The sequence below is a fragment of the Phytophthora sojae genome, assembly GCF_000149755.1.
Source record: "Phytophthora sojae unplaced genomic scaffold PHYSOscaffold_7, whole genome shotgun sequence".
NCBI lineage: Eukaryota > Oomycota > Peronosporomycetes > Peronosporales > Peronosporaceae > Phytophthora > Phytophthora sojae.
Window position 1 is genome coordinate 247,676 of NW_009258121.1, and position 27,508 is coordinate 275,183.

General features: G+C 57.4%; 11 protein-coding genes across 11 annotated transcripts; 7 read left to right on the forward strand and 4 right to left on the reverse strand.

Annotated features, from left to right (window-relative positions):
- Window positions 1-362: 362 nt before the first annotated feature.
- PHYSODRAFT_347202 (hypothetical protein) lies at window positions 363-1,686 on the forward strand (the record flags this gene model as incomplete). The annotated part of the gene is made up of 2 exons (XM_009533587.1): window positions 363-1,334; window positions 1,403-1,686. Exons 1-2 carry the CDS (start codon window positions 749-751, stop codon window positions 1,684-1,686), a joined length of 870 nt encoding a protein of 289 aa, XP_009531882.1. The 5' UTR covers window positions 363-748.
- Window positions 1,687-2,040: 354 nt separating this feature from the next.
- PHYSODRAFT_547584 (hypothetical protein) lies at window positions 2,041-3,748 on the reverse strand. The gene is made up of 2 exons (XM_009533588.1): window positions 2,650-3,748; window positions 2,041-2,382 (listed from the first exon to the last, which is right to left on the reverse strand). The coding sequence occupies exons 1-2, from the start codon at window positions 3,680-3,682 to the stop codon at window positions 2,135-2,137; spliced, it is 1,281 nt and encodes a 426-aa protein (XP_009531883.1). The 5' UTR covers window positions 3,683-3,748; the 3' UTR covers window positions 2,041-2,134.
- A 455-nt stretch (window positions 3,749-4,203) lies between these two features.
- On the forward strand, window positions 4,204-7,644 carry PHYSODRAFT_303579 (hypothetical protein; the record flags this gene model as incomplete). Its single annotated transcript, XM_009533589.1, has 3 exons — window positions 4,204-4,547; window positions 4,573-5,460; window positions 7,560-7,644. The coding sequence occupies 3 exons, from the start codon at window positions 4,204-4,206 to the stop codon at window positions 7,642-7,644; spliced, it is 1,317 nt and encodes a 438-aa protein (XP_009531884.1).
- A 740-nt stretch (window positions 7,645-8,384) lies between these two features.
- Window positions 8,385-12,707, forward strand: PHYSODRAFT_250528 (hypothetical protein; the record flags this gene model as incomplete). Its single annotated transcript, XM_009533590.1, has 1 exon — window positions 8,385-12,707. One exon carries the CDS (start codon window positions 8,385-8,387, stop codon window positions 12,705-12,707), a length of 4,323 nt encoding a protein of 1,440 aa, XP_009531885.1.
- A 309-nt stretch (window positions 12,708-13,016) lies between these two features.
- PHYSODRAFT_516700 (hypothetical protein) lies at window positions 13,017-13,808 on the reverse strand (the record flags this gene model as incomplete). Its single annotated transcript, XM_009533591.1, has 3 exons — window positions 13,017-13,202; window positions 13,263-13,469; window positions 13,707-13,808. The coding sequence occupies 3 exons, from the start codon at window positions 13,806-13,808 to the stop codon at window positions 13,017-13,019; spliced, it is 495 nt and encodes a 164-aa protein (XP_009531886.1).
- Window positions 13,809-14,760: 952 nt separating this feature from the next.
- Window positions 14,761-16,377, reverse strand: PHYSODRAFT_303581 (hypothetical protein; the record flags this gene model as incomplete). The annotated part of the gene is made up of 3 exons (XM_009533592.1): window positions 14,761-15,468; window positions 15,585-16,032; window positions 16,283-16,377. 3 exons carry the CDS (start codon window positions 16,375-16,377, stop codon window positions 14,761-14,763), a joined length of 1,251 nt encoding a protein of 416 aa, XP_009531887.1.
- Window positions 16,378-17,405: 1,028 nt separating this feature from the next.
- On the forward strand, window positions 17,406-18,061 carry PHYSODRAFT_250801 (hypothetical protein; the record flags this gene model as incomplete). Its single annotated transcript, XM_009533593.1, has 2 exons — window positions 17,406-17,744; window positions 17,786-18,061. 2 exons carry the CDS (start codon window positions 17,406-17,408, stop codon window positions 18,059-18,061), a joined length of 615 nt encoding a protein of 204 aa, XP_009531888.1.
- Window positions 18,062-18,961: 900 nt separating this feature from the next.
- Window positions 18,962-19,279, forward strand: PHYSODRAFT_336076 (hypothetical protein; the record flags this gene model as incomplete). Its single annotated transcript, XM_009533594.1, has 1 exon — window positions 18,962-19,279. The coding sequence occupies one exon, from the start codon at window positions 18,962-18,964 to the stop codon at window positions 19,277-19,279; it is 318 nt and encodes a 105-aa protein (XP_009531889.1).
- Window positions 19,280-19,786: 507 nt separating this feature from the next.
- On the forward strand, window positions 19,787-20,380 carry PHYSODRAFT_336077 (hypothetical protein; the record flags this gene model as incomplete). The annotated part of the gene is made up of 1 exon (XM_009533595.1): window positions 19,787-20,380. One exon carries the CDS (start codon window positions 19,787-19,789, stop codon window positions 20,378-20,380), a length of 594 nt encoding a protein of 197 aa, XP_009531890.1.
- A 173-nt stretch (window positions 20,381-20,553) lies between these two features.
- Window positions 20,554-24,301, forward strand: PHYSODRAFT_250541 (pleiotropic drug resistance protein ABC superfamily; the record flags this gene model as incomplete). Its single annotated transcript, XM_009533596.1, has 3 exons — window positions 20,554-23,474; window positions 23,516-23,659; window positions 24,001-24,301. The coding sequence occupies 3 exons, from the start codon at window positions 20,554-20,556 to the stop codon at window positions 24,299-24,301; spliced, it is 3,366 nt and encodes a 1,121-aa protein (XP_009531891.1).
- A 161-nt stretch (window positions 24,302-24,462) lies between these two features.
- On the reverse strand, window positions 24,463-27,428 carry PHYSODRAFT_347204 (hypothetical protein; the record flags this gene model as incomplete). Its single annotated transcript, XM_009533597.1, has 1 exon — window positions 24,463-27,428. The coding sequence occupies one exon, from the start codon at window positions 27,426-27,428 to the stop codon at window positions 24,540-24,542; it is 2,889 nt and encodes a 962-aa protein (XP_009531892.1). The 3' UTR covers window positions 24,463-24,539.
- Window positions 27,429-27,508: the final 80 nt, after the last annotated feature.

Sequence of the window (27,508 nt, forward strand, 5' to 3'; positions counted from 1 at the left end):
CTTGGGCGTTGGACGGATTAGCGAAGTGCTACCAGGTGTAACGGGCTAACTGCAGCCCGTTACGTGGTTACACAAGCAGAGGAAGTAGTAGGCAAATTGAACTCTGGTATTAAGTGCCGAGACGGTCTCGGCACTCGAGATCGTCCCAGCCATTAAGCCTATGGTGGGCTCTGATTGGCCACCGCGCACACACGGTGGCGCCTGCGTGACAGTGGCCTGTCACGTTATCAGCATAATGGTATAATAGCTGTGTGTACTTCATGGGATGCTTCAGATAAGGACCTTGGGATGGTTTGCACTTGCTTGCACTTGAATTCGTGCTGCGAACAGTTCGCAACCTGCTGCGCTAGTAACAACGGACCCCAAGACATCGCCCCCAATCGACAATGCGTCTCCGCTCGCATTTGCACCGACTACTTAGTCTCGCGATCAACTGAAGCTGGAACGTGCAAAACCCTTGCTGATCCCTCCAGTGCGGCTCTCCAATCGCTCGCGTTGATGTTGAACGTTGACTCCACATCGATTCCCATCGAGTCATTCACGGAAATCCACGAAGCCTTCCCTTGGATGTCCAAGTGTTTCGCAGCCATCGACCCTTTAGCAGTCTTCGCCTCGCTGATTCAGTCTACTCAGGGGTGCCTGTCGACTGCCGAAGATATCGATCTCAGTCCTATGACCACGCGTAAGGCATCGAGCGCCTGTACTACACTTCAAGAGAACGTCGTCCCGTGCATCCAGACTCTCCCTCATGGCTGCTCTTGATAGCACCAGCACGTGCTGCGACGACTTTCTCACTCAAATCAAGTCGCTCTTCGGTGATTCGCTCGACGACATGGTCACCATGCTGCTTCAACTCGGTACCAAGGCCATGTGCTCGCAGAGGACCTACACAAACGTGAAAGGCGTTTCAACGACGGAGTTTTGTGGCTACGTCGTCATCAAATCTTTTGAGGAAATCGAGTCGCAAAACGCTGTTGCCACGATATTGAGCTTGTTCCAGATCCCAAGCAACCAAATGTGCAAGGCCATGGAAGGGAAATCGTTCACCACCACCGAAGGCGGCTCTGCTAGAATTGAGTTTAATACTGAAGACTACGACACAATGGGCATTTGCGTGCAGCCGGTAGACAACTTGATCCAGTACATCGCGTCTTGGCCGATCTTCTCGCTTACCTTCGATGCCAACGGAACTGACATCACACTGGCGAACCTGTTCAAGTCGGGCAAGTCGGTCCGCGGTGACTTGATCTTGTCGTACATGGCGACGCTGACCAATCTGCCACTGATCTTACTCCGAGCGCTGGACAGTTTAGCGCAGGAGCTAGGTGGTGGAGGTAGTTCGTACAGTTTGGAGACAGCGGACGGATCGAACACGGAAGGCCCGACATCTCGGCCAGTGTAGGGGATTCCGGAAGCTGGGGCGACTCGAGCAGCTCGATAGTGGACTCGTTCCTGGAACTCATCAACACACTCAGTTACTTCGCCGACATGAGCGTGCACATCCCGAACGACGGTGGCTGCACCTACGCCGACCAGTCTCTTTCGGATCCTTCAACCGGCTCAGCATCGTCATCAGGCTCCTCGGCGACGACTACAACCGCTACGGATACGAGCGCTGCTTCTGCGCTGAAGCCGGCGGTCATGGCGGGTATCGGTGCGGCGCTCCTCTTGATGGCACAGCTATAGGCGAATGCCTCAAACCACGTGTAGCTGTTAAAGTAGCCTCTCGAAATTACTTTAGAGCCCTAACTAGCACGTTAATTTGATAAATGCTGAAATGACCAATAAACGCTGTACTTGCTGCTCGCTCGAATAGCACCAGACCTTCCCTGCGAAGCCTTCACGACGGATGATGATGGTGATATATAACACGAATGATTTCCCACTACAGTACAATTTTCTTCGTCTACCTGTAGTAAAGGCCGCTGTACCTTGGCCGGGCATAAAAAAAAGCTCGGGGTTTCTAAAGCCCGAACAACAGCTGACATTTACCTACAACAGACGTACTGTGCATTCTCGCTCGGCTGCAAGCAGAACCAGAAAAATGAAACGTCACTGCATTAACAAGACTTAATACCAGAACACACAACAGGCTTGAACGCGATACGAGCACACACAAACATGACCTCAACATCTACAGGACGATGCTCGCGAGACACGAGAGCATTGCCAGCCCCATGCTCGAGGACAGAGTCGACGCACCAGCTGCACCCGACGACTGGGTCGACACGGTAGTGGTCCCACTTGGAGCCATCGTCACTGCTGTGGCGACGGTATCGATCGCCGAAACCTTTCTCACATCGAACGGCACCGAGATCGTTTCACCCACGAACGTGCATTCGCCGCCGTTCGGGACATGCAGAAGCATCGGACCGATGCCAGCTACCAGGCGCTCCAACAGCACGTAAACCAAGTCCTGACCGCCGTCACGCGAAGAGCTCGTGTAGCTGCCGTATCCGACGTAGTAGTATCCATAACCGACATCACCGCTCGAGTCCCGACTGCCGCTTTCGGAGTAGTTAAAGTCGATGTAGCCAACCCAGCCAAAACTTCCGGAAAAGTTGAAGGCATCACCAACACTGCCGTCCGAGCCGTAGCTTCCCGCGGGGTACTTGTAGCCGTTGTAGTCGTTGTAGTCGTCGTAGTAACCCGACGAATCTGACGAGTAGCGGGCCGACCAGAATTCACGCACGGTACTCACGTACTTCTCCATCGTGTGCTGTACGATCGCGACAAAGTTCTTGGGCGTGTTGAACCAGCTCTTTAGCGTCGCATAGCTGAGCGACTTTCCCGTAGCGAACAAACTCGACGGCGAGAAGGAAGTTCCGTTGGCGTTCCAGGTCTGCGCGAAGAGCGGCCACGACGCCACGTATCCGAGCAGCGCGTCGATCGGCTGGAGGCAAATACCCATCGGGTCCGCTCCCTTGGTACCGAATCCGATCGTGAACTCGCTGCCGTTGGTGATCTTGAAGGCCTTGCCGGCAAAGGCGTCACACATTTCAGTGTTCGGAAGCTGCAGCAGACCCAGCAGGGGCACGACGTCGTCTTCACTGTCGGTGAAGCCGAACGCCTTGGCGATGGAGTATCCGCACATCTCCGTGGTTGCTTTGCCCTGCGAGTTCGTGAACTTGCGCTCCGAACACGCGATGTTCACTGCGTACTGGCTCAGCTTCTCCACCATAGTCGTCAGTGAGTTGGAGATGAGCGTGTCGACTTGAGCCAGGAACGCATCGCAGCAGCCGTTGGTGGTGGCGAACGCGTCCATGACGATCTCGACCATGGCGTTCTTCACACACGGGACGCCGGTGTCTTTGAGCAGAGGGCAGAGCGTGTTCCAGCCTCCCCGACTCAAGAGACCGTCGTCGAGATTGGCCCGCTCGAACTTGCGTACGCAGGAGCGAAAACTCGAAGAGGTTTGCATCGACGCGTAGACTGCCACCGGATCGATGGCTGCCGCGCACGTGGACAGCCAGGGTGCGGCATTGTGGAGGTCGGAGAAAACCGCGTCAAACGGGAACTCGGAGAAGTCATCTTGATACGCGGTGGCGAGAGACTTGACCAGCGCGCTGTCATTGTCGAGCAGGGTCTTGCAGGTTTTGGCGTCAGCGACGTGCTGTGCACTGAATGCCAAGACGATGGTTGGGAGGAGGAATCGGTGGAGCTGCATGATGAGCTTGATCATTGAGGGGCCGAAAGGCCGAAGTCGGCGCGGGCGCCTGAAAAGGCGGTGAGGTGCTTGGGTTGTTTCTTCAGAGAGTAAATTTCAGAGTGAAAGAATCCTAGAGAGGATGCTGTTGCCGCCGTCGAGGACGAGGAGGCCAACTTCTGCTTCTTCGTCGTCGTCCTCGAAACATGGTATCACGGTATCTGAGCGTGCAATTGGCATGCAGCAGTCGTTGAAGTGGTTTCAAGATGGCGCTACGTTTCTCTTTCTTACAAGACACAAGGCATTATGCACTAAGACCTAAACTTTTCGGCATAGGACACTAGGAAGCATTGTAGCTGCACCTTGCTATTTATTTATACAAGAAAAAAAACAATGATCAAAACCATTTAGGATGTCAACATGGGCAAGTGCACGTAGTCCAAACTGGCATGAGACCGAAGTGTACGATCCCATGGTCTGATGCCTGGGCGAAATAGATTGCAGCCAGACAATACAGGCAAGCTGCTCAACTATTTTGAGGACCTGTAAAGCGCATGATGGCGTTGAATGCCTCCGCTTGTGTTGAAGTGAGAGACACCACATCAGCGAGTACCAACTCCGACACAAACTCAGTTTTCAATTCGCCTCCCCAACAACCAACCAGCCAGCCAGCCAGCCAAAACCAAGTCATGCGTCTGTACGCCTCTCGCTTCCGCGCCCTCGTCGTCCTCCTCCTCGCCATCAGCTCCCACCGCGCCAAAGCTTCAACATGCAGGACTCTGCTTGATTCCGACAGTACCCTGGCCCAGTCGCTTGCATCCTGGACCGAAACCGACTTGTCGCCGGTCGACTTCGCCACCGTCTTCAAGGAGATCAACACAGCGCTACCGACACTGTCTATGTGCGCTGCCGCCATCGACCCCAAGGCGATCTACACGTCACTCGTCAGCTCCTCCACGGTCAATTGAAGACATTGACGAAGACCTCGGCACCTCGGAGGGCTGGTCCAACTTCTGCTCCGTGCTCGAAGACACCATCATGCCGTGTGCCAAGACTGTCATGACCGACATCGTCATGGACGCGCTCAACAGCGTAGACGGGTGCTGCGACGACTTCCTCAACGACGTCAAGACGCTGTTCGGTGACTCGCTCGACGACCTGGCGATGAAGCTCGGGCAGCTCAGTGTCAACGTCAATTGCAGCGAGAGGACGTTCACGAACTTGAACGGCGTCTCCAAGAAGGAAATGTGTGGCTACTCCACCTTCAAGGCCTTCACATTCATCGAATCGGAAGAATCTGCCACGTATGTGCTGGACAACATGCTGCAGATTCCGAACGACGAGATGTGCGACGCGTTTGCCGGCAAGGAGTTCACCACCACGAACGACATCACCGCATCCATCGGCATCGGTACCAATGATATCGACAGTATGGGCATCTGCCTCCAGCCCATCGACTCGTTGCTGCAGCACATCAGCTCTTGGGAGATCTTTTCGGAGACTGTGGACGTAAACGACACGACCGTGCTGCTCTCGGATCTCTTCACCTCGGGCAAGTCCATTAGCGGCGATCTGCTGTTCGACTACGCTACGTCGGAGTCGGGCCTGTCGCGGATGGGCATTCGAGCCGCCGACGCGGTGATCTACGCGATGGGCGGCGTTAGGAACGAAGACGACGAGGTTGAGAGCAGCACAATCATCGAGGACTGGTTCGTGGAGACTCTGAACAGCGTAAATTCGTACGGCGAGGGCCTGCAGGTGCACATTCCCAACGGCGGTGGCTGCACGTACCCGGACCAGTCGATCACTCTGCCGTACGCGAAGATCTCAACGACAGCGTCATCAGGATCGAGTTCGACGGCGTCGTCGTCGGGATCCATGACTGCGAATACGACCACCAAGGCACCCGAAAAAAATAATACTCATAAAAATACATTTGAATACTTTAATTCAATGATTAATTTTAGACCCTCAATTTATTTTTGAATTGCACACAATTCGTATTTGAATTGCTCAGATGGAGTTCGTTGCAGCCACCAGTGTCCGCCAAAGAGTCCACCACCAACCACTCGCCGATCTGGCACCACTTCACCGCACCACTCGCAGCGGAGGCTCCTTCAGAATCAAATTTGCTTTCTTCACCCCTCACCGCCCAAGCCCCTCGCCCCACGTGTCCACCATGGTCCTCACGAGCAGCCAAATCTGCTCCATGCTTTTCACTGATGTCGGCAACGGCTTCTACAAGTGTACATCCTGCGACAAGCAGTACAAGAAGGGCAATGGCTACACGAACCTGCTGAGCCACCTGCGGCGCAACCACGACAACTACGAGCAAGAGGCCCAGGAGGCGTCACGCCGCCAGAACCCGCTGCGCCTACACCTCGTCAGCACACGGACCAGGGACCTATACCGCTGGCTCAAGTGGGTCGTCTGCGACCGCCTCCCGTTTGCGTTCGTAGAGCGGCGGCTCACGCGCCTCAACGCCTCCCTCTCTCTCGTGTCGGAGGACACCCTCTCCAAGTACATCGTGCTGATTTTCGAGCTGCTAGAGCTGCGCGTCGCTCGCGAGCTTCCTGCATCGTTCAGCCTCGTTCTAGACGGGTGGACCAGTGGTGGTCGTCACTACATCGCGATATACGCGGTATTTGGCAGCGACAGTACCGGTATTACCGGTGGCGGCGCTGACAACGAGTACTATGACGATCTCGAGTGCTCATCGCGCCGCTTCCTGCTGTTAACATTCGCTCCAGTAGAGGTCGAGGAAGACATGGGTGCGCAGAGTCAGTACGACCTGATCGCTGACACGCTGTCTCGCTATAACAAGCCCTGGAGCGCGGTGAAGTTCATGGTGGGAGACAACGGCTCTGTGAACCAATGCATCGACCGGAAGGAAGGGGCTATCCCCTTCATTGGATGTGCTAGCCACAGATTCAATTTGGCAGTGAAGGACTTCCTCAAGACCGAGGACGAGCTCATTGCGAAGGTGCACGCGCTGATGACCAAGCTCCGGACGATCAAGGGCCGCGCTCTGCTTCGCCGCGTCTCCCATCTGTCGCCTCAGTTGAGGAACGACATCAGGTGGTCGAGCACGTACGAGATGGTGGTGCGCTATGTGAAGCTCCAGCCCGCCATAATCAAGCTGGTCCATGACCTTCTGGTCAAGTACGAAGTACAGCCGCGTTTGCTTCGGCGCGCCGAGCACGAGCGAGCCAAGGCGTTGGAGAAGGTCCTGAAGAAGTTCGAGGGAGTCACGAAAGAGCTACAGAGGTCTACGCTAACTTTGTCTGGTGTGCGCCGTCTTTTTGACCAGGGGGTGAAGGAGTACCCAGCACTCAAGTCACGACTGGCCGCAATGGCTCCGATCGTCAACAACCCGCATTTAGAACTGGGCCTCGTCAAGCTTCAGCGCGAAGAGGCGTTGATGGCCGCGGAACGGTCGGCGTGTGCCGAGTTTAGATCGACGACCCTTGAAAGGGCACCAGCGCGGGAGGACGGCAACAGCTCTATCGTCAAGGCGGCGTTCAAGAAGAGGAAGGCACCGAGGCGCTCGCAATACGTGGACGTCGCCTACGTGCCGCCGACGTCCAACGAATGCAAGCGCTTTTTTTCGGCGGCGAAGCTGGTGCTCACAGACGTGCGGAAGAGTCTCTCCCCCACCATGCTCAAGATGCTGATGTGTCTGCAGTACAACCGCGACTTGTGGGACGTCAACACGGTGGAGAATTGGCAGCAATTAATGGCAATAATGCGATGATTAATTTTTGCCCGCAGTTTAGAAGTATTAATCTAAGTATTGCATTGTCGGTGGTGGTCGACGACCACCACCGACTCAAGCGCTGCTTCCGCGGTCAAGGTGGCGACCATGATGACTTTTGGTGCGGCGCTCCTCTCCGCGGTGGTTGCACTGCTTTAGGCGGATCAACCACGCTCGTCAATGCGCAGCGGCACCAACGCAGCACATTATGCAAGAATTATTAGCATATCTCGATGAGCTTTAAATATATATAAGCATGCCCCGGACTTGTTTCGGAAAACGTACGAGCCCCACCGTTGAACCGCGTGATTCCGGGAGTAATACTTTCTGTTGACCACAGCTCGCTGTCGCATGTCGAAGCAGCTCAATGCCTTCGAGCTTTCACGGTAGTGATGGCGTTCGGCGTTAGTTGAAATGAGTTTGAGTAGACTGTTGTGTGGTCAAGTCATGTGTGAACTTCAAGCGTTAGTGCGGCTTCAAGTTGCCCCCCCCTCGTCTCATCGTCGATTTGAGGAAAGCATCATTCATTGTGAGTTGGTCAGCGACGCTGGCCCAGCGTAGCGAGGTTTCGAGTCTGCTCGAGGGCAACGAACGTCAGGTGCAGTAAGCTCGTTGCAGGGGATTACTCTCTCATTGTTTTGGCACTCCGCCAGCCTGACCATCAAGGTGACGCTGCGGCTTTTCATCACACACACCTGCGTGGTTCGATTCCCTCTGCGCCAGTCCATCTGGGGGTGTGGGCTCGTCAACAAGTCTCGCTATGTCGCGCGGCACCGCATACAAATTGCTGGTTACCGCGCCGCACGTTCAGTTCTTTGGCCCCATAATCGCCTCTCTTCAAAGATTGGGACGTGAGTGTCTTTGGCGCGCCGTGGAAGGAGCGGGTGGCACCGTCAAATCCATGGCCTGACCTGGCGCGAGTGAGCAGCGATGGATGGAACCGGACCATGTCAGTCTCACTTCACTTCTCGCTCCAGCCCGACAATGGAGCACCGTCAAGACCAGCTACTCGCTGAGTCGGCAGCCGACGACGCTACCGACAACCAAAGTGTCGGCGATGTCGTGCCGGACAAGCTGCTGGCGCCAAAGGTTTCGACCTACCGCCTGCCGCGCTTCAGCTCGCGCCGCCTCAGCTCCAACAGCTCGTTCGGAGACCACGAGGTGCTGCCACGCACCAAGAGCATGTTCCCGGAGCCCCGCGAGCTCACCAAGAACGACCTGACCAGTGCCGACGCGTTGATGGCCGACGACGTCTTCACCATGAATTCGACGCTGTCGTCGGTGATCGAGAACGCGCTGGGCCACCCGATCCCGGGCCTTGAGGTACGCTTCCGCAACCTCGAGCTGTCGGCCGAGGTGCCGCAGATCAAGAGCGGCGAGCTCGAGGTGCCGACGCTGTGGACGCAAGTGCAGCAGGGTGTCGGCGGCCTCTTCGGCTCCAAGCAGTTCACGGTCGAGAAGAAGATCCTGCGCGGAGTCACGGGCGCCTTCAAGCCGGGCCGCATCACGCTGGTGCTGGGCCAGCCCGGATCGGGCAAGTCCTCGCTCATGAAGGTGCTGGCCAACCGCTTCCACATGGACAAGAACATCTCGCTCGGCGGTGACATTGAGTATAACGGCAAGGAGCGGTCCTTGATGCTGGACATGCTCCCGCGCGACGTGGCCTACGTGAACCAGATCGACGAGCACTATCCGCGCATGACGGTGCAGGAGACGTTCGAGTTCGCGCACCGCTGCTGCTCGGGTAAAGACCTCGAGCCGTGGGCCGTTGAGGCCCTGAAGAACTGTTCGCCGGAGCACCACGACCTCGCGTTGAAGCTCGTGACGGCGCACCACAAGTTCGCGCCCGATCTGATGGTCAAGAAGCTCGGCCTGGACAACTGCAAGGACACGGTCGTGGGCAACGCCATGCTCCGAGGCGTGTCTGGAGGCGAACGCAAGCGCGTCACGACTGGTGAGATGCTCGTCGGCAGGAAGCGACTGCAGTTGTTGGACGAGATCAGCACGGGCCTTGATAGTGCGGCCACGTACGACATCTGCAAGTCGCTCAAAAGCGCGACCCGCAACTTCAACGCGACTGTGGTGATTTCCCTTCTGCAGCCGTCGCCTGAGGTGTTCGAGCTGTTCGACGACGTGCTGCTCATGAACGAGGGCAGCATCATGTTCCACGGCAAGCGCGAGGACGCCGTGCCCTACTTCGAGCAAATGGGCTTCCACTGCCCGCCCCGCAAGGACGTGGCCGACTTCCTGCTGGATCTGGGCACCAACAAGCAGGGCGCCTATGTCGTGGGCTCCAACGTGCCGTACCAGTCGGCTGAGTTCGCCGACCGCTTCCGCGAGTCGACTATTTTCCAGAAGACACTGAGGCGCCTCGATTCTCCGGTCAAGGAGCCGCTGATCGTCCCCGACGTCAAGCCGTTCCGCTTGTCCTTCTTTGAGGACATGACCATCCTGCTGCGTCGTCAGTTGATGCTGACGTCGCGTGACACGACGTACCTCATGGGTCGCGCGGTCATGAACATCGTCATGGGTCTGCTCTACGGCTCTACGTTCTGGCAGATGGACGATTCCAACAGCCAGCTCATCCTGGGTCTGCTCTTCTCCTGCGCCATGTTCCTGTCGTTGAGTCAGGCCTCTCAAGTGCCGACGTTCATCGAGGCCCGGTTGGTGTTCTACAAGCAGCGCGGCGCCAACTTCTTCCGCTCGAGCGCGTACGTGCTGGCCATGTCGCTCTCGCAGATCCCCATGGCCGTAGTGGAGACCGTCGTGTTCGGAGCCATCACCTACTGGATGGGAGGCTACGTGGCCCTCGCGGACCGCTTCATCGTGTTCCTCGTCACGCTCTTCCTGTGCCAAATGTGGTTCACCAGCTACTTCTTCTTCCTGAGTTCGGTCTCGCCCAACCTGACGGTCGCGCAGCCCGTCATGATGGTATCGGTGCTGTTCTTCATGCTGTTCGGAGGCTTCTTGATCACGAAGGACAACATCCCGGACTATTTGATATGGATCTATTGGCTGGATCCGCTCGCGTGGTGCATCCGCGCGCTCAGCATCAACCAGTACCTGGCCCCCAAGTTCGACGTCTGCGTCTACGGAGGTATCGACTACTGCTCGACGTACAGTGAGACCATCGGCGAGTACAGCCTCGGCGTGTTCAGCCTGCCGACCGAGTCGATGTGGATCTGGTACGGCTGGATCTTCCTGTTCGCCGGCTACTTCGTGTTCGTCTTCGTCTCGTACCTCGTGCTGGAGTACAAGCGCTACGAGAGCCCGGAAAATGTCGCTGTGGTGGAGGACGACGAAGCTAGCGCCGACCAGACCGCGTACTCGAAGATGCCGGCCACTCCGAAGGGGGTGCACGACCATGAAAAGGTCATCGAGATCCAGGACGCCGACGATGTCATGGGTGGGGTCCCAACCATCAGCGTCCCCGTCGAGCCTACCGGGCGCGGCATCTCTCTCCCCATTACGTTGGCCTTTGAGAACCTCTGGTACTCCGTGCCGATGCCTGGAGGCAAGAAGGATGAGGAGATCGACCTGCTCAAGGGCGTGTCTGGATTCGCCCTTCCCGGAACGATGACCGCGCTCATGGGCTCCTCCGGCGCTGGCAAGTCCACGCTCATGGACGTCATCGCTGGACGCAAGACCGGCGGCAAGATCCAAGGGAAGATTCTGCTTAACGGCCACCCGGCCAACGACCTGGCCATCCGCCGATGCACGGGCTACTGCGAGCAGATGGACATCCACTCGGACTCGGCCACGGTGCGCGAGGCGCTCATCTTCTCGGCCATGCTGCGCCAGGACGCCAACATCTCGACGGCGCAGAAGATGGAGTCCGTCGAGGAGTGCATCGAGCTGCTGGAGCTCGGCCCCATCGCCGACAAGATCATCCGTGGCTCGTCCACGGAGCAAATGAAGCGCGTGACCATCGGCGTGGAGCTGGCGGCGCAGCCCAGCATCATCTTCATGGACGAACCGACGAGTGGCCTGGACGCGCGCTCGGCCAAGCTCATCATGAACGGCGTGCGCAAGATCGCCGACTCGGGCCGCACCATCGTGTGCACGATCCACCAGCCGAGCACGGAGGTGTTCAACCTGTTCGATTCGCTGTTGCTGCTGCGTCGCGGCGGTCGCATGGTGTTCTTCGGCGAGCTGGGCGAGGACTCGAAGAACCTGATCAGCTACTTCGAGGCCTTCCCTGGCGTGAACCCGATCAAGCCCGGATACAACCCGGCCACGTGGATGCTCGAGTGCATTGGTGCTGGTGTTGGAGGTGGCAAGGCTGCTGCGAACGCGGACCCGTCGCAGCCGACGGACTTCGCTGAGCGCTTCATCGTCAGTGACCAGAAGGTGCTGATGGAGGAGGATCTGGACCAAGAAGGAGTGCTGCACCCTTCGTCGCACCTGCCGGAGCTCAAGTTCGAGACAAAGCGCGCCTCCAACCCGCGCGTGCAGTTCCAGCTTCTGTGTCTGCGCTTCTTCCGCATGTACTGGCGCACGCCGACGTACAACCTCACGCGCTTGTTCATCAGTGTGCTGCTGGGTTGCGTGTTCGGTGTCATCTACCAGGGCACCGACTACTCGACGTACACTGGCGCCAACTCGGGCGTGGGTCTCATCTTCGTCAGCACCATTTTCCTCGGTCTCATCAGCTTCAACAGCGTCATGCCCGTGGCCGCCGACGAGCGCGCCGCTTTCTATCGGGAGCGTGCAAGTGAGACTTATAATGCGCTCTGGTACTTCGTTGCCGGCACGCTGGTGGAGATCCCGTACATCTTCTTCTCGAGTCTGCTGTTCACCATCATCTTCTACCCGAGCGTGGGCTTCACGGGCTATATCACCTTCTTCTACTACTGGCTGGTGGTGGCCATGAACGCGCTGCTGTTCGTGTACTTCGGCCAGCTCATGGTGTTCGCCCTCCCCAGTGTCGCCGTTGCGTCCACCCTCGGAGCTCTTTTCAGCGGCATTTTCATGCTGTTCGCCGGCTTCAACCCACCCGCGGGTAGTATCCCCACGGGCTACATGTGGGTCCACTGGATCTCGCCGCCGACGTACACTATCGCCATGTTGGTGTCGTTGGTCTTTGCCGACTGCTCCGAGGGCAGCACGGACGGTATCAGCTGCAAGACGCTGCAGAACGCGCCGCCCACGATCAGGGACATGACGTTGAAGGAATACGTCGAGGAGACGTTCGACATGAAGCACAGCGATATCTGGAGGAACGCCGTGATCCTGCTCATCCTCATCGTCGTCTTCCGTATCCTGGCGCTCGTGTCGCTGCGCTACATCAACCACCTCAAGCGCTAGGAGATTACCTACAAGCGAGTAAGCTCCGCACATTTCCGATAATGTACTACATCCCCAAAACTTACTCTTAACGATGCACAGTACCCCCCCCCCCTCGAAATAGAATGACCCGAGCTACGCTGGACAACTTCGGGGGTGATGCTTCAATTCGACAATGTGACGAGGGGGGGGGGGGTATGTTGACAGCAACTTGAAAGTTCAAAGTTTTGATGCACTAACACTTGAAGTTCATTGAGATCCACGCAAGACTCACGCACACCACTAACTAAACTCATTCCAACTAATGCAGGCACATGCATCCAGACTAACTTACCACGAAAACTCAAACGTGAGGCATTCCCTGAGCCCCGGGAGCGCGTTGAGCTGCTCGCGCACGTTTCTTCTGGTGGCGCACGTCCCCCACAGCGAGAGGGCCACGTCCCTGGCCGCCATGCAGCGGTCGAGCGCCTCGGCCTCCCGTAGAGCGCGCTCTTCCTGCAGCAGCTCCAGGTATCGCTGGCGGATCGAGACCGTCGACGACGGTGCGGCCAGCTCGTCCTGCGGGCCGATCACCACCGCCGCCGTGCGCTTGGCCAGTAACGTCCTGACCTGAGCCTCGAGCTGCATCCACTCGACCTCGTCGTCCGCGCGCTTGTCCTTCTGGCGCTTGCGGTAGCCCTTCTCGTAGCCGCGCTGCTTGTCCTTGCGGTTCTCCTTGCGGCCGATGGGGTCCACGTCGATTCTTCGTCTGGTTCGATGAGCGGGCTTGGCCGTTGGCTTGCGCTTTGTGGGGCTCATGCTGCGAGGCGTGGAGGCCATCGTCGGCTTCTTGACGGGGGACTCGGCGACGACGGTGACGCTCTCGACGTTGAACGCCATGCCCAGGTCGTCGTCGCTAGTGATCGGCTTGAGGTACTGCAGCACGCTGAACATCGCCTGCTGCTCGGCGGCCGACGTCGAGGTGGAGATGAAGCTGTGCGTCGGCTTGGAAGTCACCGGGGGGCTGGTGGGGGTCACCACTACAGGGATCGACGTCATAAACTCGGCCGCGGCCATGTCTTCGTCGTCGACGTCGATGCTGATGGACTCGATCCAGACGGGGATCGGAGCTTCCCACTCCATTGCAGGCGTCATGGCCATGGTTGAATTGGAGGTGAGGGCACTGAGAAGTAGGAGGTTTTGACGCCGCTGTGGCAAATTCGAGAGTGAGGAGCGGCCGCGAGGGCGGACCGACGCAGAAGCTGTCGTTGGCGGAGTGGTCTCGATCTCGACTCTGGCCGACAGAAAGTCGGAGCAGGCAGGCAGGGCCCTGTGCAAGTCAGACTTCACAGACGCGAAAGCGTGGCATGGTTGTTTGTTGCTGTGCGTGTATATAGCGGCTCGAAAGAGAGGAAGCGTTCCGTGGCCATCCACAGAGCGCCCGCGGGTGGTCACGTGGGCTGCCGTAGAGAGAGAGCGGGGCGGGCTGCCATCCTGAATGGAGGATCTCCCGTCTGATATCCGCTCGGGGCCATGGGCCGGCGCCTTTGCTCCGTTCTGTCATGCGGGTCTGAATACGGAGCGGGTGTCACTGGCGTGACGGCGTCCAGGCTCGAAAAATCTCGAGCGGAGTGAATGGAGCGGAGCCCGCACCACCGGCTCTCGGTCTATTTCGCTTGCTTGGTGTTGTGGCTGGTATAAGCTCCGGAGCTTCGGAGTGGAGTGGTGGCGTCTTCTTCGGTGCGATGGAGTGCCGGTTGATGGGGCTATGCATGTTGACGAGGAAGGGAGGCATCCCTGTTGTCGGGGGCCACGTAGCACTCTGCATCTCTAATTGAAGACGCGGTTGTTAAATCGCTGGGGTGGTCTACCACTTTTCGATGCATCTATACATGCAATCACGAACTCGGCTAGTATTGGTAACTTCGCTGTGCTGGTTGATTGGCGTTCCTATCCCCTCACACAACGGTGCGCCTCAATTGTGTGTTATGAAAGAGTTGGTAAAGTACGAGTTTCTACTACGAACTTCTGGAGGCCGAAGTACCAGAAACCGCTGAGTCGTCGATGGAGGATCGCGTGTACCATTATCTCCAGGTTATGCATTGTCGATAGGAAACGGGATCATGATCGACTGGTCTGCGTTGGTGCAACTGCCGTTAACCGGAACATGCACAGCAAGAGCCAGGAGTTCGTCGAAAATATCGGGGCTGTCCGAGCTTTCAGAGGTGTCAGCGTATCCCCAGTTGCCGGCCGATCCGTCATCGCTTTCGCTTTGTAGTCCCTCCGAGTTGTCTGCATAGCTCCAGACCCAGCCCCAGCTCCCCCAGTTGGTCGAGCTGTCGGGGTTGAAGCCATTCCAGTCGCCCGAATTGTCGGTGTCGAAGGTGTCTACGAACTCCGCACTCCCTGCATCGTCGTCTGCATACATAATAGCCTGCAAACTGGCAGCAACTCGCAGGATAATGGCGGGCAGGTTTGTGGATGTTGTAAGGTACGAAAGCAGCAATTCACCAGAGATGGACGTGTCCGGAGTGAACAGGTCCGCCAACGTGAAATCGACACCACCAGCATTGAGCGTCTCCGAGAAAACTGGCCACGATGCGATGTACTGCGTGAGCGCATCAAGTGGCTGCAGACAGATCCCCATGGTATCAGCGCCAAAGGAGCCGAATCCTAGTGAGACGAGCTCCCCCTTGGTGTTCGTGAAGTCTTGGCCTGCAAATGCGCTGACATTTGGTCGTTTGGGATTTGGGCAATGTTCAGAAGTGAAGGAGTCTCGTAGCCATGCTCCTGGTTGATGAAGCTGTAGGAATTCAAGATGGAGTAGCCGCATCTTTCCTTGGTCAACGCGCCCGCCAGGCTCGTGAACGTCCTCTCTGCACAAGCAGCATTGGCGAGATGTTGGGCCAGTTTTTCGACCATAATGTCCAGAGAATCGCCAAACCGAGTGTGGACCTCGTCGAGGAAGTCCTCGCAGCAGTCGCCCGCGCTAAAGAGAGTGCCCATGATGGACTCCTTCATCGCGGCAGTGATGCACGGCAACACGGTATCCTCGACAATCGGGCAGACGTTCGCCCACCCAGCTGCAGTCGTGAGATCTTCGTCCACGCTGTCCACGCTTTCGAGGGCTGAAAGGCAGCTCTTGACAGAGGCGGCCAGCGACACGTACGCAGCGATCGGGTCGAAAACAGCAGCGCACTTGGACAACGATGGTAGAGCGGCGCCGAGTTCTTCAAAGACGCTGGCAAACGGGACCGAGGACGGGTCCGCACCGGTCCATGCTGCTAGCGAGGCAGTGAGCGTGCTGCTCGAGTCAATCAACGCCTTGCATGCTGCAGCATCTGCGGCGTTCACAGCCAGCAATAGGCTGACGACAGTCGGTAGTGGAGACAAAATCTTCATCGGCAAAGTCGCGGTTGCTCTTGGGCACACCGCCAACGCAATTTGAAAAGTGAGCTTTGACGATCACCCACGAGTTTACCATCAACTACAGCGGCACTGGCAGCCACTCGTGTTCATATTGTGCAGCTCTAGAAGCCAGCCCATGGGACTCCATTGTCACCGATGGGCTCACTGCATGCGATCCGCTCATGAAACACCCCCAGACTTGAATCTACCGTTTTGGTGGGGCAAAAGCCTGGCACATCCCATGTGCGGAAACGAAACCCGAGTCGTGAATAGTTTTTTGCGAGCATGCCAGAGTGTCGCCCATTTTAGGCATAAAACAAAAGCTTATGACTTGTGAACCTCCGGGCGATGCAACTTCGGCCCATAGGGTGGACTATCCCAGCGATTTAACAACCGCGTCTTCAATTAGAGATGCAGAGTGCTACGTGGCCCCCGACAACAGGGATGCCTCCCTTCCTCGTCAACATGCATAGCCCCATCAACCGGCACTCCATCGCACCGAAGAAGACGCCACCACTCCACTCCGAAGCTCCGGAGCTTATACCAGCCACAACACCAAGCAAGCGAAATAGACCGAGAGCCGGTGGTGCGGGCTCCGCTCCATTCACTCCGCTCGAGATTTTTCGAGCCTGGACGCCGTCACGCCAGTGACACCCGCTCCGTATTCAGACCCGCATGACAGAACGGAGCAAAGGCGCCGGCCCATGGCCCCGAGCGGATATCAGACGGGAGATCCTCCATTCAGGATGGCAGCCCGCCCCGCTCTCTCTCTACGGCAGCCCACGTGACCACCCGCGGGCGCTCTGTGGATGGCCACGGAACGCTTCCTCTCTTTCGAGCCGCTATATACACGCACAGCAACAAACAACCATGCCACGCTTTCGCGTCTGTGAAGTCTGACTTGCACAGGGCCCTGCCTGCCTGCTCCGACTTTCTGTCGGCCAGAGTCGAGATCGAGACCACTCCGCCAACGAAAGCTTCTCGGGCGTCGGTCCGCCCTCGCGGCCGCTCCTCACTCTCGAATTTGCCACAGCGGCGTCAAAACCTTGGCCATCTGAAGTGTACCGTACGCATCCAATGGTGAAATCTACCGCACCCATGGAATGAACGCACGATTTGAGGAGGGCCGAGCTCAAATTCACGACATTCCGTAACAATAGTATTGCTGACAATGTCAGCTACTAGCCGTTGACGATCCCTCACGCACTTCATCACTTTCAGAAAGATGCGATCCAGCCTAATCAAGCGTTGATTACCCCGCCCGGTCTTGGAGCTCAATGCTGTCCTTGGTCTCATTCCCCAACTCGCCTTCAGCCCGTCGATCGAGCAACAATGGCAGGGCCGCCGGAGAAGTCCCTCACTGTGCCGCCCGGCCCCACCCCCAAAGCCGAAGTCGACACCGACGATGTCGTGCCGGACAAGCTGCTGGCGCCCAAGATGTCGACGTACCGCCTTCCTCGCTTCAACTCGCGTCGCCTCACCCCCAACAGCTCGTTCGGCGACTGCGACCGACTCCCGCGCACCGGGAGCATGTTCCCCGAGCCTCGCCAGCTCACCACCGACGACCTCCTGAGTGCCGACGCCTTGATGGCCGACGACGTCTTCACCATGAACTCCACTCTGTCCACCGTCATCGAGAACGCCCTGGGTCGTCCCATTCCGGGCCTCGAGGTGGCTTCCGCAACCTCGAGCTGTCTGCACAAGTGCCGCAGCTCAAGAGCGGCAGCCTCGAAGTGCCCACTCTGTGGTCCAATCTGCAGCAAGCCCTGAGCTCAAAGAGGCTCACGGTCGAGAAGAAGATCCTGCGTGGAGTCACAGGCGTCTTCAGGCCGGGCCGCATCACGCTCGTGCTGGGCCAGCCTGGCTCGGGCAAGTCCTCGCTCATGAAGGTGCTGGCCAACCGCTTCCACATGGACAAGAACATCTCGCTCGGCGGTGACATTGAGTATAACGGCAAGGAGCGGTCCTTGAGGGAGCGACTAAATTAGGTCAAATCGCAAACTTGGTCAAGGCCAAATCTTGAAGATAGATAACGGATAGGTCACACATTTGGCCCTTGGGTCACGTGACCAAACCACTTGGTCACGTGAAGCTGCTAGAACAAGCTTTAGCGCCCCAGCATCACCCATGTCGTTCCCTTCATCACTACGGAAAAGTACAACATGCCAAGTAGCTATTTCTGGCCGTTGTACCTGTTCTAAACTCTGGGGTTTTTGAAACCAACATGACCCAATAGAAAGCATGCGAACAGTGGGTCATTGGGACTTCTCCCATTACAAACACAGCTTTCAAGTCACGCGCCAACCACTAACGTAACCCAAGATGGCTCGGCGCCGAGGCGGTCGTGGAGGAGCCTCTACGTCTTCCCCAGACCCAGCCCCATCTCGTTCTCCTGGTCGTCGTGGGCAATCTCGATTTGCCCCGACTTCGCGTCCGACTCGTCGAAGCAGTCGCGCGACGAGTGACGTTCTTGAAAGAGAGCTGTCCGACGCCATCTTGGCTTCCCAAGAGTTACGGGCAGGAACACAGGCGCCGACGTCGCGTTTAACACGCCGAAACAACCACGCATCGAGTGACGTCCCTGATAGCGAGGTGACCGCAGCCGTCGTGACTCGGCATGGACTTCTGATGGGGATTCGCGATACTGAACCAGACACGCCTGAGCTGGTAGGCATCCCACGACCAGCGCTATCCATGCCACTGTCCAATGTGGACACTCAGACCTCGACGAGTGTGTCACGTTCGCAACAAGCGTCCAAGCCTCGGGACGGACGTACAAAACTGTATACTCTTTTGTTCGAGCTAACGGAACTTCAAACAAGATATCGTATCGCTGCAGCTCATATCGTTCCCCCTGCCCTGCGCAGTTTGCATTCTACGCGAGTACGATGGCGTTTGACTTCAGCAGCATGAATGCTCATACATGCCGTGTTGGTCCTGCTCTCCGAGGAGCAACGGTGAACCCAGGCGATCACGCCATAGATGCTTCGAACGACATCATGAAGGAGGTCGACAAACTTGCTACTCAAACGACTCTCACTCAGAGGCAAATATGGATGGCTATTGTGGACAAGTTCTACATGAACGATGGGGCTCCGGTTCGCGGCGTATCGGACAAAACCGTCAAAAACCGTGTGCAAGAAACTTGGGGCCACGATTCCAGTCACGGCCGAGCCAGTATCATGACGAACCCCCGACTGACCTAGATTAAAGGATCGCACCAAGGCTTCTTCCAGTTTCAGTATGCCTGGCACGATGACGTCAAGGCGCTAAAGAAGCCGCCAAAGGATGCAAATGGCATCGATCAGATAACTGCGTGGGCTCATCCTACGCTTTTGAATTTGCTTTGCTTCGAAAACTTGTCGTGGTTTATCGACGGCACGTTTAGATGTGCCCCCGTCGACTATAAGCAGTGTGTCACAATTATGATCTATGATCTTTCCAGCAAGCTATTTCTCCCTGTCCTGCATGCGGCAACTACATCTATGACGAGAAAATCCTACGTCCGACTGCTGCAATGTGTACAAGATGCTGTGGGGGGGGGCAAACTGGTTCCGAAAGATGTGGTGTGTGACTTTGAGAGTTCACTGATTGGAGCACTTCGCGAGTTCTTTCCTGTCGTCACCATTATCGGGTGCCTGTTTCATTTTAAACAGGCATGTCGTCGCAAGATGAAAAGCATTGGGCTACCAGTTGGTGAAATCAAGGTTGCTATGTCGCGTAATGTCTTTGACGTCATTGATCCCACCAAAATTGCTGTGCAGGGAATCGCTTGGGTGAAGGCCAAGATTTGCAGCGTGTGTGCGGTGAAAGGTCTGGAGTACTCTCGCAGCAAGTGGCGAACGTTTTGGAGCTACTTTCAGCGGACTTGGTTGGAGACATACCCGCCGGAATACTGGAATGTGTTCGGCATGAGGCGTGACATCATCAGCCGGACGAACAACCCATTAGAGCGATTTCACCGTGAACTAAACAAGCGGTTTAATGCTGATCCGCCCATGAAAACCTTCGTGACTTCGCTAGAGAACCTTGCTCGCGAGTACGTTGCGCAACGGACGACTGTCATCTCAGGCTTAGCCAAGCCACCTGAGCGTACAGGATTCGTCCTACCAAGACAGCCAAAGCTGCCAGAGGTGAGCGACATCGTCGACTCGCCAGCCAGCAGCGACGGTGAGGGTGAAATTGTCGATGCTGACGCGGACTCGGAACCATACAGCAGCGCTATGTCCTCGACGGGTGACGAGAACGTGGAACCCGGCGAGTACATTCAGCCGGATCACTCCTTCGAGTACGACGGCGAGACGTAGAGAGCCTCCGACACCTACATCACGGACGCGACCGCGCAGTATGAAGAGGGCAGTGAGCATAACACATAATACATTTCATTCATTACGTACGTGACCAACTGTAATTAGGTCACGTGACCTAACGACGTGACCAACTATGCCATTTGACCTAATTTATCGGTTACCGGTCCTTGATGCTGGACATGCTCCCGCGCGACGTGGCCTCCGTGAACCAGATCGACGAGCACTATCCGCGCATGACGGTTCAGGAGACGATCGAGTTCGCGCACCGCTGCTGCGCGGGTAAGGAATTGGAGCCGTGGGTGGTCGACGCTCTCAAGAACTGTTCGCCGGAGCACCACGACCTCGCGTTGAAGCTCGTGACGGCGCACCACAAGTTCGCGCCCGATCTGATGGTCAAGAAGCTCGGCCTGGACAACTGCAAGGACACGGTCGTGGGCAACGCCATGCTCCGAGGCGTGTCTGGAGGCGAGCGTAAGCGCGTCACGACGGGCGAGATGCTCGTCAGTAAGAAGCGTCTGCAGCTTCTGGACGAGATCAGTACGGGCCTCGACAGCGCCGCCACTTACGACATCTGCAAGTCGCTCAAGAGCGCGGCCCGCAACTTCAACGTCACCGCCGTGATCTCGCTGCTTCAGCCGTCGCCTGAGGCGTTCGAGCTGTTCGACGACGTGCTGCTCATGAACGAGGGCAGCGTCATGTTCCACGGCAAGCGCGAGACTGTAGTCCCGTACTTTGAGCAAATGGGCTTCAACTGTCCCCCTCGCAAGGACGTCGCCGACTTCCTGCTGGATCTCGGTACCGACAAGCAGAACGCGTACGTCGTTGGAGAGCCTGATAGTGTGCCGTATCGCTCAGCCGAGTTCGCCGACCGCTTCAAGCACTCGAGTATCTTCCAGAAGACGCTGAAGCGGCTGGACTCACCGGTCAAGGAGACGTTGTTCCTGCAGGACACGAATCCCTTCCGTCTGACGTTCACTGAGGAGGTTGTGGCCTTACTACAACGGGAGTTGATGCTGAAATCCCGTGACACGGCGTACCTTATCGGCCGCGCTGTCATGGTTATCGTCATGGGCCTGCTGTACGGCTCGACGTTCTGGCAGATGGACGAAGCCAACAGCCAGCTCATCCTGGGTCTGCTGTTCTCGTGCTCGCTGTTCGTCTCGCTGAGCCAGTCGTCACAGGTGCCGACGTTTATGGAGGCGCGTAGTGTGTTCTGCAAGCAGCGCGGCGCCAACTTCTTCCGCTCGAGCTCTTACGTGATCTCCATCGCGCTATCGCAGATCCCCATGGCGGCATTGGAGACGGTGGTGTTTGGTGCGATCACGTACTGGATGGGAGGGTACGTGGCCCGCGGCGACCGGTTCCTCGTGTTCTTCGTCACTCTGTTCCTGTGTCAAATGTGGTATACTAGCTACTTCTTCTTCCTGTCATCGGCGTCACCGAATCTGACAATGGCTCAGCCGTTTATGATGGTGGCCGTGCTGTTCTCCATGCTGTTCGGGGGCTTCTTGATCGCCAAAGACGACATGCCGGACTATTTGATATGGATCTATTGGCTGGATCCGCTCGCGTGGTGCATTCGGGCGTTGAGTGTGAGTGAATACTCGGCTCCTAAATTCGACGTGTGTGTCTACGACGGCATCGACTACTGCACCAAGTACAACGAAACCATCGGGGAATACAGCCTCAGTGTCTTCAATCTGCCGACAGAGTCGACGTGGATTTGGTACGGCTGGATCTACCTGGTGGCCGGCTACTTGGTCCTCATCTTGGCGTCGTATCTCGTGTTGGAGTTCAAGCGCTACGAAAGTCCCGAGAATATCGCGATTGTGGAGAACAACGACGCTGGAACAGACCTGACAGTTTACTCTTCGATGCCACCAACACCGAAGAAATCAAAAGACAACGAAAACGTGATTCAGATTCACAACGTCGACGATATTATGGGCGGCGTCCCCACCATCAGCATCCCAATTGAGCCCACGGGCAGTGGCGTCGCCGTGCCCGTGACGCTGGCCTTCCACGACCTATGGTACTCGGTCCCGCTGCCCGGTGGCGCCAACGACGAACAGATCGACCTGCTCAAGGGCGTGTCCGGATTCGCTCTACCCGGAACGATGACCGCGCTCATGGGCTCCTCCGGCGCTGGCAAGACCACGCTCATGGACGTCATCGCCGGACGCAAGACCGGCGGCAAGATCCAAGGGAAGATCCTGCTTAACGGCCACCCGGCCAACGACCTGGCCACCCGCCGATGCACGGGCTACTGCGAGCAGATGGACATCCACTCGGACTCGGCCACGGTGCGCGAGGCGCTCATCTTCTCGGCCATGCTGCGCCAGGACGCCAACATCTCGACGGCGCAGAAGATGGAGTCGGTCGAGGAGTGCATCGAGCTGCTGGAGCTCGGCCCCATCGCCGACAAGATCATCCGCGGCTCGTCCACGGAGCAGATGAAGCGCGTGACCATCGGCGTGGAGCTGGCGGCGCAGCCCAGCATCATCTTCATGGACGAACCGACGAGTGGCCTGGACGCGCGCTCGGCCAAGCTCATCATGAACGGCGTGCGCAAGATCGCCGACTCGGGCCGCACCATCGTGTGCACGATCCACCAGCCGAGCACGGAGGTGTTCAACCTGTTCGATTCGCTGTTGCTGCTGCGTCGCGGCGGTCGCATGGTGTTCTTCGGCGAGCTGGGCGAGGACTCGAAGAACCTGATCAGCTACTTCGAGGCCTTCCCTGGCGTGAACCCGATCAAGCCCGGATACAACCCGGCCACGTGGATGCTCGAGTGTATTGGTGCTGGTGTTGGAGGTGGCAAGGCTGCTGCGAACGCGGACCCGTCGCAGCCGACGGACTTTGCCGACCGCTTCTTGGTGAGCGACCAGAAGGTGCTGATGGAGGAGGACTTGGACCAGGACGGCGTGCTGCGTCCTTCGCCGCACCTCCCCGAGCTCAAGTTTATCAACAAGCGCGCCTCGAGCGGCTACGTCCAGTTCGAGCTGCTGTGCCGCCGCTTCTTCCGCATGTACTGGCGCACGCCGACGTACAACCTCACGCGCTTGATGATCAGCGTGGTGCTGGCAACGGTGTTCGCCATCATCTACCAGGGCACCGACTACTCCGTGTCAGCGGTGCCAACGCCGGAGTGGGTTTGGTCTTCGTGAGCACGGTCTTCCTCGGTCTCATCAGCTTCAACAGCGTCATGCCAGTTGCCGCGGAAGAGCGCACCGCTTTCTACAGGGAACGAGCTTGTGAGACCTACTCAGCGCTGTGGTATTTCATCGCTGGAACTTTGGCAGGGGTTGGAAAAAATAATATCAATACAATAGTTACGGCATTTTTAGCACGGAATAATTTATTATTGCTTTAGGGTGCCCCCGTACAATGGAAAATTGTCCCAATACAATATCAACACTTGCACCAATAAAAAAACTAAGCTTACTACAAAAATCCCGTATATATTTATTGCCAATAATTGTGAAAATACTGTATTATTGGCTGACCCTGTATTGCAATGATTATTACTGCGACTCCAAAACCAAAATACAATATGATATTTTATTTTCCGACCTCCGCTTCATCCTGTTTGGAGGCTTCAACTCACCCGCTGGAAGTATACCGACTGGTTACAAGTGGGTGCATTGGATCTCACCCCCGACGTACACTGTTGCCATCCTCGTGTCTCTGGTCTTTGCCGACTGCGAAGATGACAGTGGAGACAGTATCAGTTGCCGAGTGGTGCAGGACGCCCCGCCAACTATAGGGGACAAGACGTTGAAGGCGTACGTGGAAGGCAGGTTCGACATGAAGCACGACGACATCTGGCGGAACGCGGCGATATTGATCGTGCTCATGGTTTGCTTCCTAGTGCTGGCATTGCTGTCGCTGCGCTACATCAACCACATGAAGCGGTGAAGTGGTCTGCATACTGCGTTAGCGTGTTTCAAAAATTGCTGGGTCAAAAATATCGAGAATGTCAAAAATATTTCGTATGTGTCGAAATTCTTTTTGACGCAAACTAAAACAGATTTCTTTTTTCGACATTTGAATGATGTATGAAATGGAGAGCAAAAGGTAATAACAGCTACCGGTATCTGTATTTCTAATTTTTCATTTTACCGATGCTTAGCATGCCTGTCCTACGAACTCTAGCTTAACGCTTGAGGTGGCTGATGTAGCGGAGGGAGATCAGCGCCAGCACGCGGAAGACCACGATGAGGATGATCAAGATCATGGCGTTTCGCCAAATGTCGCCGTGCTTCATGTCGAACGTCTCCTCCACGTACTCCTTGAGCGTCATGTCCCCGATCGTGGGCGGCGCGTCCTGCAGCACGTCGCAGCCCACCTTGTCGCCCGAGCAATCGCCCAGCACGAGCGACACCAGGATGGCGATGCTGTACGTCGGCGGCGAGATCCAGTGGACCCACATGTACCCGGTCGGGATGCTGCCGGTGGGCGGGTTGAAGCCGGCGAACAGCATGAAGATGGAGCTCAGAAGCGCGCCCAGCGTCGTGGCCACCGCCACACTCGGCAGCGCGTACACCAGCAGCTGGCCCAGGTACACGAACACCAGCGCGTTCATGGAGACCACGACCCAGTAGTAGAAGAAGGTGATGTAACCCGTGAAGCCGACGCTCGGGAAGAAGATGACGCTGAACAGCAGGCTCGAGAAGAAGATGTACGGGATCTCCACCAGCGTGCCGGCAACGAAGTACCAGAGCGCATTATAGCTCTGGCTAGCACGCTCACGATAGAAAGCGGTGCGCTCGTCGGCGGCCACGGGCATGACGCTGTTGAAGCTGATGATGCCCAGGAAGACGGTGCTCACGAAGATGAGACCGATGCCGGCGTTCGCTCCGCTGTACGTGCTGTAGTCGGTGCCCTGGTAGATGATGGCGAAGACGCAGGCCAGCACCACGCTGATCATCAAGCGCGTGAGGTTGTACGTCGGCGTGCGCCAGTACATGCGGAAGAAGCGGCGGCACAGCAGCTCGAACTGGACGTAGCCGCTCGAGGCGCGCTTGTTGATAAACTTGAGCTCGGGGAGGTGCGGCGAAGGACGCAGCACGCCGTCCTGGTCCAAGTCCTCCTCCATCAGCACCTTCTGGTCGCTCACCAAGAAGCGGTCGGCAAAGTCCGTCGGCTGCGACGGGTCCGCGTTCGCAGCAGCCTTGCCACCTCCAACACCAGCACCAATACACTCGAGCATCCACGTGGCCGGGTTGTATCCGGGCTTGATCGGGTTCACGCCAGGGAAGGCCTCGAAGTAGCTGATCAGGTTCTTCGAGTCCTCGCCCAGCTCGCCGAAGAACACCATGCGACCGCCGCGACGCAGCAGCAACAGCGAATCGAACAGGTTGAACACCTCCGTGCTCGGCTGGTGGATCGTGCACACGATGGTGCGGCCCGAGTCGGCGATCTTGCGCACGCCGTTCATGATGAGCTTGGCCGAGCGCGCGTCCAGGCCACTCGTCGGTTCGTCCATGAAGATGATGCTGGGCTGCGCCGCCAGCTCCACGCCGATGGTCACGCGCTTCATCTGCTCCGTGGACGAGCCGCGGATGATCTTGTCGGCGATGGGGCCGAGCTCCAGCAGCTCGATGCACTCCTCGACCGACTCCATCTTCTGCGCCGTCGAGATGTTGGCGTCCTGGCGCAGCATGGCCGAGAAGATGAGCGCCTCGCGCACCGTGGCCGAGTCCGAGTGGATGTCCATCTGCTCGCAGTAGCCCGTGCATCGGCGGGTGGCCAGGTCGTTGGCCGGGTGGCCGTTAAGCAGGATCTTCCCTTGGATCTTGCCGCCGGTCTTCCGTCCGGCGATGACGTCCATGAGCGTGGTCTTGCCAGCGCCGGAGGAGCCCATGAGCGCGGTCATCGTTCCGGGTAGAGCGAATCCGGACACGCCCTTGAGCAGGTCGATCTGTTCGTCGTTGGCGCCGCCGGGCAGCGGTACCGAGTACCATAGGTCGTGGAAGGCCAGCGTCACGGGCACGGCGACACCACGGCCCGTGGGCTCAATCGGGATGCTGATGGTGGGGACGCCGCCGATGGCATCGTTGACCTCAATTGCGTTGTGCTGCTCCTTCGGGGTCGTCGGCATCTGGTTGTAGACCATTTGGTCACGGGCGGCCTGCTCGTCCTGCTGGACGATGGCCACGTTCTCGGGGCTCTCGTAGCGCTTGTACTCGAGCATGAAGTACGAGGCGAAGATGAAGACGAAGTAGCCCGCGATGAAGTAGATCCAGCCGTACCAGATCCACACGGAGTCGGTCTGCAGGTCGAAGACGCCGAGGCTGTACTTGCCCATGGTCAGGTTGTACTGCGAGCAGTAGTCGATGCCCTGGTAGACGCAGACGTCGAACTTGGAGGCCAGGTACTGGTTGATGCTCAGCGACCGGGTGCACCACGCGAGCGGATCCAGCCAATAGATCCATATCAAATAGTCCGGAATGTCGCCCTTGGAGATGAGGAAGCCACCGAACAGCATGAAGAAGAGCACGGCCACCATCATGAGCGGCTGCGCGATGGTCAGGTTGGGCGACGCGGCCGAGAGGAAGAAGAAGAAGCTCGTGAACCACATCTGGCACAGGAACAGCGTGGCCAGGAACTGGATGAACCGGCCCACGTCGTCCACGTAGCCGCCGAACCAGTACGTGATGGCGCCGAAGATGATCGTCTCCAGCACACCCAGCGGGATCTGCGAGATGGACGTGGCCAGCACGTACGCGCTCGAGCGGAAGAAGTTGGCGCCGCGCTGCTTGTAGAACACCGACCGGGCCTCGATGTACGTCGACACCTGCGAGGCTTGGCTCATGGACAGGAACATGGCGCACGAGAACAGCAGACCCAGGATGAGCTGGCTGTTGGAGTCGTCCATCTGCCAGAACGTCGAGCCGTACAGCAGACCCATGACGATGATCATGACGGCGCGGCCCATGAGGTACGTCGTGTCACGCAGCGTGAGCGTCACCTCGCGAGCGAACAGCGTCGACAGGTCCTCGGCGAACGTCTGGCGGAACGGCTTGAGGTCCGCGAACACCATCGACTCCTGCACGGGCGCGTCGAGCAACTTGAGCGTGGAGTGGAAGATGCTCGAGTCCTTGAAGCGCGCCGCGAACTCGT

Excerpts from the sequence above, each read along its gene's own strand:
- PHYSODRAFT_547584 (XM_009533588.1), bottom strand. The coding sequence starts at position 3,682 with ATGATCAAGCTCATCATGCAGCTCCACCGATTCCTCCTCCCAACCATC. Across the intron at positions 2,383-2,649 it reads CTACTCGTCAGATTCGTCGG|CTGGCATCGGTCCGATGCTT; the intron begins GTTACTACGACG and ends AGCGCCTGGTAG.